The 19,294-nt window shown below is 48.6% G+C and overlaps 1 protein-coding gene across 2 annotated transcripts; it reads left to right on the top strand.

Moving 5' to 3' along the window:
• The first annotated feature begins 652 nt into the window (after positions 1-652).
• Positions 653-18,358, top strand: CCR9 (C-C motif chemokine receptor 9). 2 transcript variants are annotated; one of them, XM_061397030.1, is made up of 3 exons: positions 653-865; positions 7,684-7,728; positions 14,087-18,358. In XM_061397030.1, the coding sequence occupies exons 2-3, from the start codon at positions 7,708-7,710 to the stop codon at positions 15,167-15,169; spliced, it is 1,104 nt and encodes a 367-aa protein (XP_061253014.1). In that variant the 5' UTR covers positions 653-865; positions 7,684-7,707; the 3' UTR covers positions 15,170-18,358. The 2 variants fall into 2 exon arrangements, with proteins under 2 accessions (XP_061253014.1, XP_061253015.1); XM_061397031.1 differs by lacking the exon at positions 653-865 and adding an exon at positions 872-1,018.
• Positions 18,359-19,294: the final 936 nt, after the last annotated feature.

Genomic DNA, 19,294 nt, shown 5'->3' with positions numbered 1-19,294 from the left:
TACATCTCATGGATAGTGGTCACGTCAGAATAAAATCTTACTGTATTTGACCTCAGTTTTAAGGGGTTCCTGGCTCTCCAACACTCCCTGTGTTCCCAGATGTGTCTGTCCCATGCGTGACCTTCGAAGGTGGCACTGCCATCCGACGGAACTTTCGGAGATGACGGGCCTGCTCCTCACCTGTGCCGTGTACCACGGTAGCCACGGCCACACACGGCTGTCAAGCACCCGAACTGTGGCTACTGTGACTCAGGAACTAGTCACATTGTGATTGATTTGAATTTAAACAGGCAGACGTGGCTAGTAGCTATGGTACCATAGTAGCTGTACGGGTTTAGGTACATCTAAGGTCTAATGGGTCACTCTGTGATGCCCAGGGCAGGGGGTAGGGGTGATCATCACCCCCTCACAGGCCTGTCCAGACAATGAGACCTTATAAAGATACACTTGGGCCAGCTTGATCCCTCTCGATGGGACTCTCCACCTCCCCATCCCCTGAAAGGAGTCACGCTGTCTAGGAAAAGAAATGGCTGTCAGATGATCGGCTTGTCTGAGCATCTTCAGAGAAGACAGTTTTTCCTTAGACCAGCACTTCTTGGCTTTTCAGTTCTGTTTGCACATTACCGACTCTGCTGATTGCTGGAAGCTGCAGCTGGTGACTCCCTCTCCCCCCCCTCCTGGCCACCCCACCAGTGATAACTCAGGCAGGGGTGGCCTGGCTTCCTTTCTGGTGTTTTCTCTAGGTAGCAGCCTGCTCAGAGCTCACAGAAGGCTTGCCCCTCGTCCCAGGCAAAGAGCAAGCCAGGCCCTTCCCCAGAGCTGGCGGGGCCGCCTCCTCCCGGAGCCTCACTCGCTGCCCTCCCCCGTGAGTATCACCTTCTTCCTCCTCCCCATCCCAGGGGCGCTGGGTCCTCAGTTGTGTGCTGACACGAAGGCTTCTAAAACCCACTCGCTTGCTCAGTGGCCTTGAGCACCAGGTACTTGACTAGAAGCTGCCAGGGAGGCAGAGGTGAATCAAGTGGGTGCCTTGCCCAGGCTTCCAGGGTGAGTAATAAGACTGCCTCCCACCCACACGTGTGAGGCTCGGGTTCAAGACAGTCTGTTCAGTGATCTGTTCCTTGAAGGAGGGAGAAGCAAGAGTGGGGGACGGGTGACAAGAAGGTGGGCCGGGGCTGGGAAAGTGAAGCCCCGATGAGGTCCCTGGGTCTGAGGGGCTGTCCCAGGGAAAGTGTGTTTTTGGCAGCATTCTCTGTAGCAACGAAAAACTGGAAACGAGTGAACTCTGCACCAAGAGGTGACTGGTTAAATGAATCATATAGAATCCAGAGAGTGGAACACTTGGCAGCCCCTCAATCTGGTGACATAACTTCACACTGAACTGGCATTAAAAGTGGTCCGTGAGAGACTGTTAACTAGACAGCAAGACAGAAAACGCTTTGGGTAGTCTGATTTCCTTTCCTTCACGGGTTACGTGTGTATGTGGGATTGTGTTAGAATGTCTAAAAGACCGCATCTCAGAAGATTAACACTGGCCATCCTAGGAAAGGGGTGTTTGGGGAGATTTTATTTTCTTCATTATATATGCTTGCTTTGGGGGATTATTTTTTCTTCATTGTGAATACAGTCCTTTACAATCAGATAAAAGTAAAGCTGCTCTATTATAAGTGACTCCTCACTGACTACTGCTTTGTCCTGTCAACATACTTGTCCTCATCAGCTCTTAGCTGGCTGTGGCCCCTTGGACCCTCTGTGGGTGGGCAGCTGCTGGGTCCGGGGCTGGGATGTGGAACAGCCACCAGTGGGCGAGGCCTGCTCCTCCCTCCCCTCATCCAACAAATCCAAGTTCACCTGCCATTTTAGCATCCGGCATCTGACAGCCTATTTGTACAAATATCTGTCCATCTGCTCTGAAGCCCCCTCACATGCCCCTCACTCACAGCCCCTGGGCCCAGTGCAGTGCCTGCCCGGCGAGGGGTGGGCGCCTCACCCAGGCTGGGGGAACAGAGAGAGTCTGCACAGGGACAGCTCAGAGTCCCTGCGGTCATGCAACGTGAGAAAGCAGAGCTTCCAAACAAAAACAAAACGCAAGAGGTGATTCAACTTCTGTGTGGCAAGTTGGACAAAGATCAAAGTCAGGACCTGCCTTCCTGACTCACTTTAGTACGGTATCCAGTTTACTGGGGCTACTATGAGTAACACCATGTGGATTTTCACACTGGTTGCCTTGAAGGACAGCAGAGACTAGAAAAACGATAGATATTAGTGGATCCCAGGCTAAGTTTTCTAATAGGCACTTTCCACTCTTGGAGACGAGCAGCTCCCTGCTCCTCAGGACCCGGCACACACTTGCTGCTTTCCGGCATTCACACCTCTGTGGATATCTCTTACATTTCCCTGACCTGGAGTCATGTCTTCTCCCATCACTGAACGCCCGCATGCTCTTCAGTCTACATGTGTGTGCGCTAAGTTCTTTCTGTTGTGTCTGACTCTTTGCGACCCCATGCACTGTAGCCCACCAGGTTCCTCTGTCCACAGGAATCTCCAGGCAAGAATCCTGGAGAGGGCTGCCATGCCTTTCTCTAGGGGTCTTCCCGAGCCAGGGATCGAACCTAGGTCTCCTGTGTCTTCTGCATTGGCAGGTGGGTTCTCTACCACTAGCACCACCCGGGAAGCCCTCTTCAGCCTACAAGAGCCAGCAAAATTGTTGCCTTCTCAATGAAGCCCTCCTGGATTTTCTCCAGTGCTAGGGACTCGGCTTCCTTCTCCCAATTCCAAAATCATCTCCTAGCATTTCCCATCTTTGGTATTTGCAGCCATGATGTATCCACTGTACTTGAGTGTGAGCTTCTTGAAGACATGGATCATGTCTTGCACAGTATTTAAGCCAAGAAAGTGTATCCGGTGTCCAGGCGCATTGTGTAAGTTAGCTGTGGGGTGAAGCCTGCTTCCTCATCATTGCAGAGTTCTCTGCATCCCGCTAAGAGCCTTAAAGCACAGCACTGCACTTGACCCTGGAAACAAGCCTCTAGAGTAGGTCGGGTGATCACGTCCATTTTACAGACAAGGAAACCAAGGCTAGGGGAGGGCAGGTCGCTCCTTGCTAAGGTCCCACAGGCAGCAAAGGAGGGGCCAAGGAGCAGATGGGGGCCGGTGTGCTCCCCCGCCTCACTCCCCCGGGAGTCAACAGACAAGCAGGCTTTGTAGACGGGGTGGCTCACGCACCCCAGCGCGGCCTTGTGGAGCGGCGGGGGAGACCCGGGGGCCACTGAGCCCAGCCCTCATGTTCTCCCAACAGACGGCAGAGACGTCCCTTGCTTTTGGTGTGTTTTGTCACTTGCGGGTTTTCCCCTTCTGTTTTTCTCTCCTTCTCAGGGGTCAGAAGAAAATGAAAGCAAGCTCTGACACTTGTGCAGTCTGTGGAATAACACAGACGAAAACTATGTGATACAGGGTAGGAGGAGCAGATGAAAAGGCTCGGGGTGGCGGGGGCGGAGGCGGGTCTTTAGGTGGGGGGGTCTAGGGAGGAATATTTTTCATTTTCCGTTTCACCCCTGGGCTCTCTCCAAATCTTCTATGAGCCCAAAGCACCTTTATAACGGAAGGAAGATAAACCTTTACAGAGAGCCAGTGCAGGATCCCAAAGTGGCCAACAGTAGACGCAGTGAATGTACTTGCTAGATTTCTTCTTCCAGGGTTAGGAGGAGACGAGTTCCTCCTATGGACAACTTTCGCAAACAGGTGTACAGGACGGAAGAGCGCTGGGGCTTATTTTTTCCTTTTTTTTAAGCTGACAAGTTATTTTTAAGAAAGCCCTTAAAATAAAATGTTGTACACAAAGTAGAATATGTAAATAGGTTACAAAACCTAAAGGAAAACAACATCCTTGTTTAATTTCCTTCCAGAAAACACTTCAGTACTGACAGCTATCAAGGGTATAACCTTTTATATATTTTTAAAAAGATCATGCATCATAATCTACATTTTGCATGTGTATACCTAAAAATCTTGGTGACCTCCTTGCATCAGTGTGAGGTCTGATTTATTCTATTTATTGGCTACATGCGGTTTACTGAATGAGTGTATCAGAATATTACCTACTGCTGACCCATAGGTTGCCTTTAGTTTTTTTGATTCTGGGGGGGCGGGGAGACAACATATAGGATCTTGTGTGTTAGTCGCTCGGTTGTTTCTGACTCTTTTTGATCCCATGAACTATAGCTGACCAGGCTCCTCTGTCCACGGGATTCTCCAGGCAAGAATACTGGAGTGGGTAGCCATTCCCTTCTCCAGGGAATCTTCCTGACCCAGAAATCGAACCTGGGTCTCCTGCATTGCAGGTGAACTCTTTACCATCAGAGCCACCAGGGAAGCGCATTCATGTACCTTTATGTTCTTTTGTGTGAGTACTAGAAGGGCGTGTTCCCAGCAGATGAACAGCTGAGTCAGAGCTGCTGTACTCTGTATGTTTCGACAGACACGGTTTAATCCTCCGAAAAAGTCACACAAATTTACTCTCCCCACTGCTGTGTGGAGGCCTTGCCCTCAAACTCTCACCAGCATCATTACCATCAATCCTTATTTTCAACCTGTAACTAGTTAAAACCAAATCCATTCTTTATTCTTCATGTGGCCTCCTCCTTTGGGAATTTGTTTTCTCAGATATTATCTGGCTAATATTTAGTCTTTTTGTGCAAGTTAAAAGGAGGCGACATGGGATGGCAAAGAGTCTGGGGCTACATAGATACTAGAAATATATGAAGTGTTTTCTAACAAATGTCTTATAAACTATCTCCCTCTTCCCCAAGATGTATTAAAGTTAAATTAGATGAGTTGAGATTTTTCCATCTTAACTAGGCAAATTTTTACAAAGATTTGTTTCAGAGCATAAGAGAAAAAAAATCATAAAGTCAATGGGGCAATTTGTCATTTGGGGGGAGATTCTTTGAGACGAAGTAAATTTCTTATCAAATGCTCACCTGCTAATCTCACCATCCATTGGTGATTTTCTAATCACAGTAATCCTCTGTACTTATTAGTCAGCACCATAAGGAGAGCTCAGTTTTCTCATTTATTTTTCTCAGTATGGATCCACGGATCCTGATTTATTTGAATGTGCTATAATGACTGCCATCATTATTTAATTTGATGCTCAAATTGCCTCAGATTTGGCTAGTGGAACCCTATCAAGTTGGTGCCTCTGTCCTTTGACAAGCCCTCAATGCCTTTAAACACTTTCTTTCTGGGTTAAAAATCAGTCCCAAGTTCATTTTACAGTTTCCCTGCCCTCACTCTGGAATCAGGCATTTCTCCATGGGGTCCTGGTTCCTTGTCAGGAAGAAAGGTTTTTAGAAACCAAGACCTGGGCACCCAATGGTCATTATATGGTGTGTCCTTGCTTTCACAGCAAGGACTCGCAGCAGAGTCAGGAAATAAGCTAAAACACATAACAACTGTGGCACAGCAGGTCAAGACTCCACCTGCGATGCAGGAGATGCAGGAGACGTGGGTTTGATTCCGGGGTCAGGAAGATCCCCTGGAGGAGGAGGAAACGGCAAACCACTCTGGTATTCATTCTTGCCTGCAGAATCCCACAGACAGAGGAATTTGGCGGGCTACAGTCCACGGGGTCACAAAAGAGAGTCGGCCACGACTGAAGTGACCAAACAAAACACACTGACACAAACTTATCTGTATCTATTTATCAATCGATTGACTGATCTATCAAACATTATCTGCTTAATCTCTTCTAACCCTAAAAGCCATGAGTTCATACTGAGCCCTCGATTCCCACCGAACAGCCCAAGGCACTTCAAGGCACTTCGGAGGAGCTACTGGCAGGAAGGCTACAAGGAGGAAGTTCTGGGTGTCTTTCCCCCGCCTGCTAACGGCCCGATATGACTCTGAAGAGGGACAGAAACAAGAAGTGTTCATCAGATCTTGCTGTTTTTCCTTTCTTTACTTTAACCACTTTACTGAGATCCAGCTACCAGCTCTGCAAATGTCTGAAGCACAGAGCCCAAGTTCTGACATTCGTGCACCCCCGTGAGATCACCACACTATCATTCCAGTGAGCACAGCGCTCACCCCAGAGGCTCCTTGGCCTGCTCTTGTCCCTTCCTGTCCCTTGCCCTGCCCTGCCCTTCTCTCTCTCTCCAGGAAATCACCGATCTGCTTTCTGTCACTATTGATTAGCTCCCATTTCCTAGAATTTTACACAAGTGGAATCACACAGTATGTACTTTTTTCAGGTTATTTTGAAATTTATCCACATTGCTGTGTGTATCAGCAGCTGTTTCAAATTCACTGTATGGATACTCCACCGTGACCTATTCACTCTATTTGAAGGACAGTTGAGCTGTTTCCAGTAGCTGGCTATTACAAACAAAGCTGCCATGAACATTCACATGTCAGTCTTTGCGTGGATATAAGCTTGCGTTCTTCTTAGGCAGATACCACATGGTGGGTGTAACGGGTTTCCGTAGTGGCTATCCCACATGGTATGTTGCTCTTTTTCTTTGAATTGGAGTATGGTTGCTTTACGGTGCTGTGCTTGTTCCTGCTGTACAGCAAAGTGAATCCGTCGATACATACACATCCACTCTTTTTTTAGATTGCCTTCCCATTTAGGTCACCAAGAGCGTGGAGTAGAGTTCCCTGTGCTGTACAGTAGTTCTCTCTAGTTCTTGTCTATTTTATACATAGTCGTGTATCTTTGTCAATCTCAATCTCCCAAGTCACATGCTATGTTTTTAAAACAACTACACTCTTAGGAAAGCACAGAGAGTCACGAGGCTGTGTTATGAAAACAAGAATAAAAATAGCCCAACAGGTTACAGTTGGATGTATGAGGGGAAAATTTCCTTCCAGAAGCTTGGGGTGTGGGCTGAACATGTTTCTTGGAAACACACTCACTGAAGGTGTATGAAGAAAGAAATGCCCCACTCAGGCACAGACCCTTCCTTGAAAGGAACCAAGCTGTTGTTTGCTTGGCCACAGAGGTGTGGGTTTTGCAGAGATTCGAAACACAAGAAAACGACAGCGGAGATTTGTCTCAGTTAGTTTGGAGGCCCTCTGCATGAGACAACTATGTTTTCTTTGGTAAAGAAATGCAGGACTTCCTTTTCCTGCTGAAGTCAAGGTAGAGCAAACAGGCCCCAAATTTGTAAACTGAGCGTGCAGGGAGGTGTTGGGGTGCTGGGCCCTTCCTGGTGAGGGACTCTGATGCTGGCAGAGGCCACCTCACCCTGGGGTTCCTGCCTCCTGGTTGCCGAGGGGCCCCTCCAGCAGTCAGCTGGAGCATTCTTTTAAGTCTGCTGTCCTGCTGTCCTCAGGGGACACTTGGTGGATAAAATTGGAGTAGCGGCGCCTGGTAGAGAAGCTGAGTTATGAGAAGAAGGGTTAAGGTAAAAATGACGTGCTGGGAAGACATCAAAGCCCCCAAGTGCTCTCAAAGGAGAAATTTCTTTCAACTCTGGGTTAACAACCTAGATGACTGCGAAATCTAGACTTGACTTGAAATCTATTTAACTCAGCATCAGTATAACATGGATTCTAACTCTAGCTTGGCATTTTTTTTTTGTTCATGAGAACAAACAAATTAAATGCTTCATCTCCATCTCTCGGAACTTGCTCCTGTTCAGTCAAAAGCCAGTCCTCGTTCTGATTTTTGCCCTCTCTTTCTAGAAGCAAGTCTGAGTCTGACCCACCATGGTCCCCACAGAAGCCACAGTGAGTATGGCCACATCCTTGGGCTCCTTGAAATACACTGCATTTGGGGCCTCGTTTCGGGGAGTGGGAAGGGCTCCATTGTGGGGGAAGGAGTGCTCTGTGATTTCCCAGGGCAAGAGTTCTGCTGAGCGATGCTCCAGACAGCTGGTCAGTGCCCAGCACAGAGGGCTGTGCAGACACGAAGCTCTGGAAGAGCTCTGCGGTATGTGTGCGGGGGGCGAGGGGCAGAGGAGAAGGCTGGTTCAGGTTTTACTCATAGGTGAGGGTTTTATGATCTTTACAAGGTGCTTAGTCCCATGTGTCTGTTCTGAAACTCAGACAAAAGAGGGCAAGGGAGAATTCATTTGCTTTTAAAAGACCCATGGTGGGCATGTTAGTCGTGTTTCTTATCAAACATTATAGTCTTTACAAAAAAGCAAATAATGATATATATTTCTCTGAAAGAGGCTAATAGAAATCAGTGAGTACAGCTATGATCCAGAGAATCATTCATGATTTTATAGCCAAATATAATTAATTATAGAATCAAAATTCCTATGCTTTACTTATATTAAATGCTCACAAAAATATCTAAGGATTTTAATTTTGCTTTCTCAAAGGGAGAATCTGGGTTTTACACATAGGTATTGAAGTCAAACATTCTTAGTGGAGTTGACAAATGTCCTCCATGCTGTAGGTTCCCCCCACCTATGGAGAGTGGTGGTTGCCACCACTGACATCAAGTAAGTTATTTATCACATGCTGATGATCTTTAGCATTGCATATCTCATCATGTTTCCCGTAACAACAACAGCAATACCAAAAAGACGATTATTTTGGGCCTGCTGAAGTAACAAGGTGTGTGTAAGTCACTTCAGTTGTGTTCGACTCTTTGCAACCCTAGGGACTGCAGCCTGCCAGGCTCCTCTGTCCGTGGGATTCTCCAGGCTAGGGCCTGGGGCTGCCATGCCTCCTTTAGGTGATCTTCCTGACCCAGGGATTGAACCGAGTCTCTTACATCTCCTGCACTGGCAGGCAGGTTCTTTACTAGCACCACCTGGAAAGCTGAAGTACAAAATAAGTCTCTATTTTTCTGACCAAAATTAGAACCGTAGTTTCTCCTGAAACAGAATCTGCTCTTTATCCCCGATGCTGGAAACAGGGCTCATAACATCAGTCATTCAGTTTTATCATTTGGGATCTTGGGAAAATATCCAAACGTTGCAAGGCAGCCTCAGAAAGGAAGAAAATGCACTCAGATAATGACCTTTTGTGATCAAGAGGTGTCCAGCACCACCTACACGGGGACAAGCTGTGACCTCTGTGGCTATGAGCTTGGTCAACAGCCGTGACTTTCCTGGGGCCACTCTTCTGAGGACCGGCCGTGTTCCAGTCACCACCCAGGGCACCGTGTTCCTCCGGTCTCACAGTAAAGGCGGAGCCACGCTAACAGATGAGGAAAGCGACGCTGGGGGAGGGACGGAGGGTTCAAGGTCAAATGGCTCAAAGAAGAGAAGACTCAGGAGGGAGGCCTCGGAAAGTCGGGGGAAGATGGAGTCCAGGAGCTGTAGCATCTTCAATGCCTGGGTCGCAGCTTCTGGGCCAAGGGCTCCCAAGGGGAGGAAGACACACCTGCACGGCCTCGGGAGCCGGGTCCTGTCGGGTACAGCGCCTGGTGGCAGGCACTGGCAGGCAGGGCAGGCCCCTTATCTGCTGTGCACTGAGGTTTGCCCCCAGCAAAAGGCAGTTCCCGGCTGCCCTGGGCAGAGGAAGCCACAGGGCATCCTCTGGTGCCCACAGTCTTTCCGGGATGGGTGGGGGGAGGATGCAGGTGGGGGATCTGACAGCCACTCAGCTCAGGTGCCGGGACTCAGACACTGAGGCTCAGGCTTGGTGTGGCCACTGTAGCTACGGTTTCTCCAGCAGTCATGTACAGACATGAGCGTTGGACCATAAAGAAGGCTGAGCAACAAAGAAATGATGCTTTTGGATTGTGGTGCTGGAGAAGACTCTTCAGAGAGTCCCCTGGACAGCAAGGAGATCAGACCAATCCATCCTAAAGGAAATCAACCATGAATATTCACTGGAAGGACTGATGCTGAAGCTAAAGCTCCAATACTTTGGCCACCTGATGCAAAGAGTCAACTCATTAGAAAAGACTCTGATGCTGGGAAAGATTGAGGGCTGGAGGAGAAGGGAGCAGCAGAGGATGAGATGGTTGGATGGTATCACCTACTCAACGGGCACGAGTTTGAGAAAACTCCAGGAGACAGTGAAGGACAGAGGAGCCTGGCAAAAGTCAGACATGAGTTAGTGACTGAACAACACAACAAGTACACGTGACAGCATCAGAAGGTGGAGAGCAAGATGCCAGGCCTGCAGGGATCAGAAGGTGGAGAGAAGGTGCCGGGCCTGCAGGGATCAGAAGGTGGAGAGAAGGTGCCGGGTCTGCAGGGCTTACAAGTGCCCCAGCTTGGGGCTGCGGGGCAGGGCGCTGGCTCTGGCCTTGACCATTCCCCAGGGGTGAGGCTTTGGGCCAGAACCTTCTGTTCCTTGGGTCTGTCTCCTCTATAGTGAAAGTCACTCAGTCGTGTCCGACTCTGCAACCCCACGGACTATACGGTCTATGGAATTCTCCAGGCCAGAATACTGGAGTGGGTAGCCTTTCCCTTCTCCAGGGGATCGTCCCAACCCAGGTATCGAACCCAGGTCTCCCACATTGCAGGTGGATTCTTTACCAGTTAAACCACAAGGGAAGCCCAAGAATACTGGTGTGGGTAGCCTATCCTTCTTCAGCAGATCTTCCCGACCCAGGAATCAAACTTAAGTCTCCTGCATAGCAGGCAGATTCTTTACCAACTGAGCTATCAGGGAAGCCCTCCTCTATAAGATGGTCTCTAACATCTGAAAATCATTCTAAAACCTGTTGAGCCTCTAAAAGCTCTGTCCGGGACAGAAACCAAAGCCTACGTGAGCAGAAGGTGGCCCACACCACTGAGTTGCAGGCCAGCCCCTGGGCATGCTGTGAGACAGTCTCTCATTTACTTAGATCTGTGACTATCAGATCTTGTCACTTCTCTTCTTGATCAAAATTCTAAAAATCATCCGAATGATATAAATACTCCAATTAAGTAGCCCCCCGGGAATAACAGAACCATCCTACGATACTGCCCTATCTAGGGCCCCTCTGTGCTGTGGAGTTCAGGACCCCGCATGCAGGCAGACCACCCTCCCCCCCGTTCCATGACAGGTGAGTCCAGGACCTTTCTCATGGTTCGCTCCACTTCTGTTACCATCACTGACAAGAACACTGACCTTTGGAAGTGGCTTCCTTGCCTGGCGTGTACTCTGTGCTTAGTAAACACTTGCTGAACGAGTGAACAAATCACGTTATTCATCACCAACGAACAAGAAATAAAGAGCTGTTTCTCAAGCTTAAGGTGAGCATGCTGACCTCTTAGTCAAGGAATAAGATGGTGGGATCTTCACACAAACACCATCCATCCTGGCCAGGTCTGGGCCCACCCACCCCCACGGATTGCTGCTCCTCACAATGGGAGAAGATTCTAGATCTGGCTCAGACCACTGCGCATGGGGGACCACAGGCTGTGAGCAGTGGTCTAGTTGGTGACGATGTCACGTTTTTAAAAGGGTCTAAGAACAACACAGTTTGCTAAGAAATGCTTCAAGGGAAACCTTGGGAAAGAGAACTTCTAGACATTGCAGTAAGATGTGGAAGAGAATGGTCAGCCCCGTCAGAGAAAGACTGGGCACTTCCCAGCAGTAATGACACCCTGTTTCACTCTGTCCCCACGGCCCCTGTCATGTTCCATAAGAGGCATGAGGCAGTTACTGAGTGCATACAACAGAAGAGAAAGGACATACGTTGAAACAGGGTCAGAGCAAACGACAGAACAGTGAAAAAACAGGAAGACTTAGAACTTGCGTTTTCAGCCTAAAACTGAGCTGTCCCACGCGGTAGCCACGAGTCACGTAGGGACTGTAAGCACTTGACATGTGGTCACTCCGACTAAGATGTCCCTTGATTGCAAAATGCACTTAGTCCAAACATAGTCTATGCAACAAAAAGATGTGGAATATCTTGATAACTTTTACACTGCTTGAAAGAAAGTGAAAGTGAAGTCGCTCAGTTGTGTCCGACTCTTTGCAACCCCATGGACTGTAGTCTACCAGGTTCCTCCGTCCATGGGATTTTCCAGGCTACTGGAGTGGGTTGCCATTTCCTTCTCCAGGGGATCTTCCCGACCCAGGGACTGAACCCGGGTCTCCTGCATTGAAGGCAGGCACTTTACTGTCTGAGCCACCAGGGAAGTCATTGCTTACATAACGAAATAATATTTTAGACATGCTAGGTTTCATAAAACACATTATTAAGGTGAGACCCACCTATTTTGACTTCACTTGGCTACTAGAAAACGCAAAATTAAGGAAGTTGCCTTATATTCCTATTAGGCAGCACTGGTCAAAGGGTTTTACTTGGTTACTATACTTGGGCTACCAGTTTGACTGAGCTTCCCAATTACAAAGGGAATCCTCATCAGTCACAGAATTCATATGGTTCATGAGTTAAAAAAAACTCTCACCTGTTCTTCAGGAAATACGAAAGCCTTGCTTCACATCTTTTATATGTAAATCCCAAATGCACGTCTGAGCTAGGTCTTGATGAGTGGCCACAGAGCTAGACCAAAACGCCCTTGGAGGTGGGGTGCACGGCGAGCTCTTTAGAAGCCACCTAGACACAGTCCCCGGGATAAACTCAGGGCAGCTTGTGGGAAATCACTCAACCCAGTGCTCAGCCAGGGGGCTCCAGTGCGTGCTCTTGGATGGAAAGTGAGTGGGAAATGAGTGGATTTCAGATCCTTACAGTGATCTCTCTAGGTCTTATTCTGACCCAGACCTGAGAACAGCCTTTGTGGGTGGCTTCTCCAGCAAGAGCAGTGTCTCCAGGGCTCAGAGAGCAGAGAGGACAGAAGAAATGGCTTGGCCACCTCAGAATTCCTTCTGGAAGCCAGCTGCCCCTCATCTGGAAGAGGGGCCCACCCCTACCTGGAAGGCCCAGGATTAAATGCACGCACACCCTGCACTCCACACAAGGTCTGGCACGCACTCGGGGCTCTGACAGTAAGGAAGCAAATAAGCTGGTAAATAACTGACATTTATATTTGCAGGGAGATTTTCAGAGGATCCTGTGCCTGAGATGCAAAGGGCGTTTGCCCATCAGTCGTGGACAAAGCTATGAGTACAAGTCTTGACACAGGTGGACAGGTGTGTCCAGGCTTCCCCTAGCCTAGGACACGAACTCTTCCTCTGTCACTCATAAAGGTGGCCAGCACTCCGATCCTGTAAGGATATACAGGCTGGCCTTGTGGTCTTGATGAAATTCATTCAATTCCAGGCTTTCTACGTGCGAATTCAATCACTCTGAAAATACGCCTGGAGAGTCCTTAGCTGTATCGAAGGGTGTGTGTGCATGCGTGCTTGTGTGCACACTGTGAGGGTGTGAGCGCAGGTGTCTGAATGCGTGCATGTGTGTGCGGGTTGTGTCCATGTGGATACGTATGTGTATTCGTGTGGGCACGCTTGTGTGCATGTGTGTCTGTAAACGTGTGTGCATGTGTGTCTGTAAACGTGAGGGCTTGTGAGGGCTGGCTGCATGGGTGGGTGGCACAGGGCCTCATGCTTAGAAGTGTTACTTGCTTGATTTAATGCTCTGCTGTCTTGAAATTCGTAACAAATTCTCAACAAGGGACCCTGAAATCACGCAACCTGTGTTGTTTCCTGTGTATGTCCATGTGCGTGAGGGTGTATACATAAGCGTGTGTGTTCATGTGCGTGCACACGTGTAAGCGGGTACGTGTGTGACTGTTGCTACTCAAGAGAGGATCCATAGCTTTCAAAGGATTCAGGGGAATCTGGACCCAGAGAAGTGTGAAAGCCTCTGAGGACCTTTTAGGGAGCGCAGAGTAGACAGGAGAAGGAACAATCAGACTCGTTCACTTAGTTGGATAAGTTCGCCCACCAGTGGCCCTGAGACCCTCCTTCCATCCCGATGGAGCACCTGTCAAGTGGCCTGTGACTGTTCCTTTGCTTGTGTGTCTCGTCCCAGAGGAGGAAAGTTCCACGAGAGTGGGAACCATACCTGACTCTTCAGCACCTGCTTAATAAACATTTGTTGAATAAATAAATCATTTACAGTCTAAGCAGATGCTCTTGGAGTTCCTACTTCCTACACACACACTTCTTCTGCCTTCTCACAGCCTTTTGGGGTTGGAAGGCTCAAGGGCTTCGTGCCTTTGCCATCAGACAGAACCTCCAAAAGCCAGCCCTTGACCCAGTGTCGCCCTGTGTCTCCTTGCAGAGCCTAATCCCTAACCTGTCAGATGACTACGGCTACGATGGCACGCTGCCCATGGAGTACGACGGCAACTTCACGGACTACTTCTGTGAGAAAAGCCACGTCAGGCAGTTTGCGGGCCACTTCCTCCCGCCCCTGTACTGGCTCGTGTTCATCGTGGGCGGCGTGGGCAACAGCCTCGTCATCCTGGTCTACTGGTACTGCACAAGAGTGAAGACCATGACCGACATGTTCCTTCTCAACTTGGCCATCGCTGACCTTCTCTTTCTCGCCACGCTGCCCTTCTGGGCCATTGCCGCCGCGGACCAGTGGAAATTCCAGACCTTTATGTGCAAGGTGGTCAACAGTATGTATAAGATGAACTTCTACAGCTGCGTGCTGCTCATCATGTGCATCAGCGTGGACAGGTACATCGCCATCGCGCAGGCCATGAGGGCGCAGATGTGGAGGCAGAAAAGGCTCCTGTACAGCAAGATGGTCTGCTTTACCATCTGGGTGACGGCGGCTGCGCTCTGCCTCCCAGAACTCCTGTACAGCCAAGTCAAGGAGGAACACGGCATTGCTATCTGCACCATGGTCTACTCCAGCGACGACAGTACCAAACTCAAGTCGGCTGTCTTGACCCTGAAGGTCATCCTGGGCTTCTTCCTCCCCTTTGTGGTCATGGCTTGCTGCTACACCATCATCATCCACACCCTGATCCAGGCCAAGAAGTCCTCCAAGCACAAGGCCCTGAAGGTGACCATCACGGTGCTCACCGTCTTCGTCCTGTCTCAGTTCCCCCACAACTGCGTCCTGCTGGTGCAGACCATCGATGCCTACGCCATGTTCATCTCCAGCTGCGCCCTCTCCATCAAAATTGACATCTGCTTCCAGGTCACTCAGACTGTGGCCTTTTTCCACAGTTGCCTGAACCCTGTTCTCTACGTTTTTGTGGGTGAGAGGTTCCGCCGGGATCTTGTGAAGACCCTGAAGAACCTGGGCTGCATCAGCCAGGCTCAGTGGGTTTCGTTCACGAGGAGAGAGGGAAGCCTGAAGCTGTCATCTATGCTGCTGGAGACAACCTCGGGGGCTCTCTCCTTCTGAGGCGGCTTCTCTGAGGTGGGCGGTCCTTTTGGAAGGGTCCAGAAATTCAGACACAGCTTCCCTTACTGACAGGCCAGAGGGAAAGTGGAGAAGGAGAAGGAGTGAGAAGAGGGAAATAGAAAACTCAGAAAGGGATGAATTTGAATAGCATTATTACTTTTGGTCAGGATTTGCCAAGCTGGACTCTTTAAAACTGACTGGCCATCCCAGGAGACTGCTGCCTGGCTCCTGGCTGCAAAGCCTGTGGTTTTCAGAGGATTAATGAACGACAGACACCGCAGGCCTCCGTGGCTTTGCCACTTGCCTGAGCATTAATGCAGCTGAGCTCTGGAGGAGGCGTTTGATTTCTCGGAGCCCTGGGAATCGCTGTGGCTTCATCTCTTCCAAAAGAATACACAGAAGCATCGGCCATTGCCACAGTCCACGAATGCACAAGGCTTCATGAAAGTTTCTGTCTTTGGAGAATTTCTGCTCTGGTTTTGGGGGCTGATACCCTTGGCAGGTGTTGATCTAGATCCTTCCAAGTAACCTCAGATCCAATTCCATTCTGCTCTCCTTGATCTCTTTGGAGCCAGTGAGGGTCCTTGTTCCTGTTCTGAAACTATCTGCAGCACTGGTCAGTGAGCCTTTGGGCAATTGACCGTATGAGCATGTCACCTGAATTCTGCTGGCTACCAAGCCACGTCTTCTGGAGGCTCTGTGATTCCTCACCTGGCTGCCACGCTGATCTGGGCAGGATTCAGCTTGTCCCCTGGTGCCACTGAAGTGATCTTCACAACCCGTGCAGGAAGGTTAAGAACCTGGGTTGGCGGGGACCTGGCTCCACTATGGGCTCACTCTATCGAGTGGCTGGTACGGTGGTCCACTCTGTTCCCTATGCAATGGCCTGGCCCTATTTGTCCTCTTGTTTCTGAGGCCATTGGAAGGATATTTGCCTCCATGCTTCTCTTTTTCATATTGTATGATACTAACGGTTTTTTTTTTAAAAAAAGCTTTCAACTTAGAGATTAGGCTGAAAAAAAAAATGTAACTTACCTTTGTGTCTCTTTTTACTATTTGGCAAATTTATCACATTAAATATTTTCATTTATTAGAAAAGTGCTTTTTAAATGACTGTTTACAAATATCCATTACTTTTCACTTTTTTTTTTTTTTACCCTGTCTCTATATTTTAAATGTGTACAGAGATCAAACAGCCATATTAGATTATGAAGAATAAGAGACTGGGATAAGGAAATAACACTTCCAAAATACCATAAAACCATTTTGGCTGAACAGTTTCTAGTTTCTTCTCTGGGCAAACTTATCCTCCAAGTGTCTCCGGTGAGTCCATTGGTATTTCCAAAGAAGACGATCAGAACAGGACCATGAACCGTCCCAGCTTTGCCACTTGCTTCAGAGAAGGCATCTCGTTTTCCCAGTGGGCTGTGAGTTGCCGTGGTTTCAGTTCCAAGGCCATCCCTTCCGAAGGGGACACCAAAGCCCCGGACTCTGCAACAGCATCCTTTTCCCCGTCCACTTCTAAACTACACGTCAGTGAGGAATACAGTGAGCAGAAAGTGGACCACAGCAAGGAGAGCAAGAGAAAACGCACAAGCCTTGCCAACCCACCCCAAGTGTGGGCAGTTGGTGGCAAACAAGCATTGGCCTGGGACCGGCAGGTCGACGTGGGTCCCAGCACAATAAGAACCACCTACAGTCAGGGGGAGGATGACCTTCGCAAGGCAGTCTATGGACAGAGCTGTCCATGTGGCCACCTTTTCCAGAAGAAGACTCAGATATCCTTTGAGAAACCCAGAATAAGCAACAGGAATGGGCCAAACCTAAATAACCCTGTGCAGTTCAGTGGAAGAACTTGACTGGGTGTGGTTTATTCATCCCGTGCCCTTTTGATACTTCGGTTCTGGTACTATGTCCTGGGGGCTCCACTGGAGCTGAGGATTGGGGGAGGGACGGGAGGAGGAGGAATGAGCCACGACTGTGCTTGTTCAATCTCCTCCAGCCGAGAGTCACTTATGGGACACCATAATGGAGATTAAGTGGCAGTTCAGAGGTAGTTTGAACTGAACTACATGTTAGTTTTGCCAAAAAAGGTCCAATCAGTCAAAGTTATGGTTTTTCCAGTAGTCACATACGGATGTGAGAGTTGGACCATAAAGAAGGCCGAGGACCAAAGAACTGATGCTTTCAAATTGTGGTGCTGGAGAAAACTCTTAAGAGTCCCTTGGACTACAAGGAGATCAAACCAGTCAATCCTAAAGGAAATCAACCCTACTGATTCATTGGAAGGACTGATGCTAAAGCTCCAATACTTTGGCCACGTGATGCGAAGAGCGCACTCAGTGGAAAACACCCTGATGCTGCGAAAGATTGAGGGCAGGAGGAGAAGGAGGCAATAGAGGATGAGATGGTTGGATGGCATCACTGACTCAATGGACATGAGTTTGAGCAGGCTCCAGGAGATAGTGAAGGACAAGGAAGCCTGGCGTGCTGCAGTCCATGGGGTCACAAAGAGTCAGACATGACTCTGCATCTGAACAACAACAGAGGTAGATAAGGCTTTCATGGACTCTACTTCCCCCCACTCTGATTTTTAGGAAAGGAGACGAATGCCACAAGAACCACGAAGCCTGCACTGAGCGCGATGACCACCCCTAGTTCCAAGGGCCTCCTTTAGCACCTGCCTGACTGTCCCAGTCCTACCGCAGCGTCAAAGCAGGACCAAAGATAGGCGGCAGCTGTATTATATTTTAAAGACTTTAAGTACCCTTTGTTGCTAAATCAGGCTTAAAGGACTGCATAAATAGGACCATTTTACATTCAAATTAAACTAGGTCTCAGAAGCAGATTTATCCTAAGATAAAAACATTGGAAGGACCAGCAAGGGGACACCCACTAGGACACCCATTCAACATTTCTAGAAAATACGTCTGTGAGTGCTTTCCTGAAGTAATGATAAAAGAGGACTATAATATAATTACATTTTACAGGAACTCTATAGGTCAGAAAAATCAGGAAACTGAATGAAATATATCCAAAAAGATACTGCTTTACCTATAAAAATTTTTTAAGACTAATCTCAAGTCAACACATCACAATGTGTACATTCAAAGGGGAATGTTGTTTTGATGTAAAATGTGAGATATGGATGTGAGAGTTGGACTATAAATAAAGCTGAGAACCAAAGAATTGATGCTTTTGAACTGTGGTGTTGGAAAAGACGCTTGAGAGTCCCTTGGACTGCAAGGAGATCCAACCAGTTCATCCTAAAGGAGATCAGTCCTAAATATTCATTGGAAAGACTGATGCTGAAGCTCTAATACAGCTTGTCTCAAAGTGAGGTCTGGTCAAGGGGTGCTAAATGACTTTGACAAAAGGGAGATTATCATGGCCTGCAGTATCTGCACCTCACACATTTTAGACGCTCCAAAGAAATCTCTCTCTTCATTTGACAAGTAGTTACTGATTGTTTACTATGAGTGATTAATAGACAGCATGGTTTTAGAATTATCATCCCAACCAAGACTTGGTGGTTCTGCAACAGTTTCCTTGGCCCGACTCCATACGGCCCTCCTGTTCCAACTGTGGTCTGAGCCCAGCAATCTCCTGGGATAGGGAATGTCTCTCTAATCAATTCTATAATTATTGTTACAGACAGCCCAAATAGGTAATGTCCCTTTCAAAGTCTGTACTATAAAACTGACGAAAGACAAGCAAATGCTTCTCTCCAACATGTGGCTCTGTGAGCTCCCCTTCACTCGTGACATATTTGGCTTCCCAGGTGGCGCACGTGGTTAAGAGCCCGCTTGCCAATGCAGACGATGTAAGACACACAGCTTCAATCCCTGGGTCAGGAAGATTCCCTGGAGAAGGGCGTGGCAACCCCCTCCAGTATTCTTGCCTGGAGAATCCCATGGACGAGGAGCCTGGCAGGCTACAGTCCATAGCGTCACAGAGAATTGGACCCGACTGAAGTGACTTAGCATGCACACAGCCTCATGCCAGGCTGGCAAGGTTTCTCTGCCCAATCCTATTTCCTCCTACTTCCCTTCACAGTTGGCAATCCCGAATAGACACTTGCCCCCAAGATTCCATCTCAGCATCTGCTTCTAGAGAAATCAGCTT

Source organism: Bos javanicus, chromosome 22, assembly GCF_032452875.1.
Source record: "Bos javanicus breed banteng chromosome 22, ARS-OSU_banteng_1.0, whole genome shotgun sequence".
In the NCBI taxonomy this organism is placed as follows: domain Eukaryota; kingdom Metazoa; phylum Chordata; class Mammalia; order Artiodactyla; family Bovidae; genus Bos; species Bos javanicus.
Note: the sequence above shows the minus strand (reverse complement) of the source record. Positions and strands in the feature narration are given on the sequence as shown.

Bases quoted from the DNA above. Each gene is read 5' to 3' on its own strand.
- CCR9 (XM_061397030.1), top strand. From the start codon at position 7,708: ATGGTCCCCACAGAAGCCACA. The intron at 7,729-14,086 runs GTGAGTATGGCC...GTCTCCTTGCAG, and splicing joins TGGTCCCCACAGAAGCCACA to AGCCTAATCCCTAACCTGTC.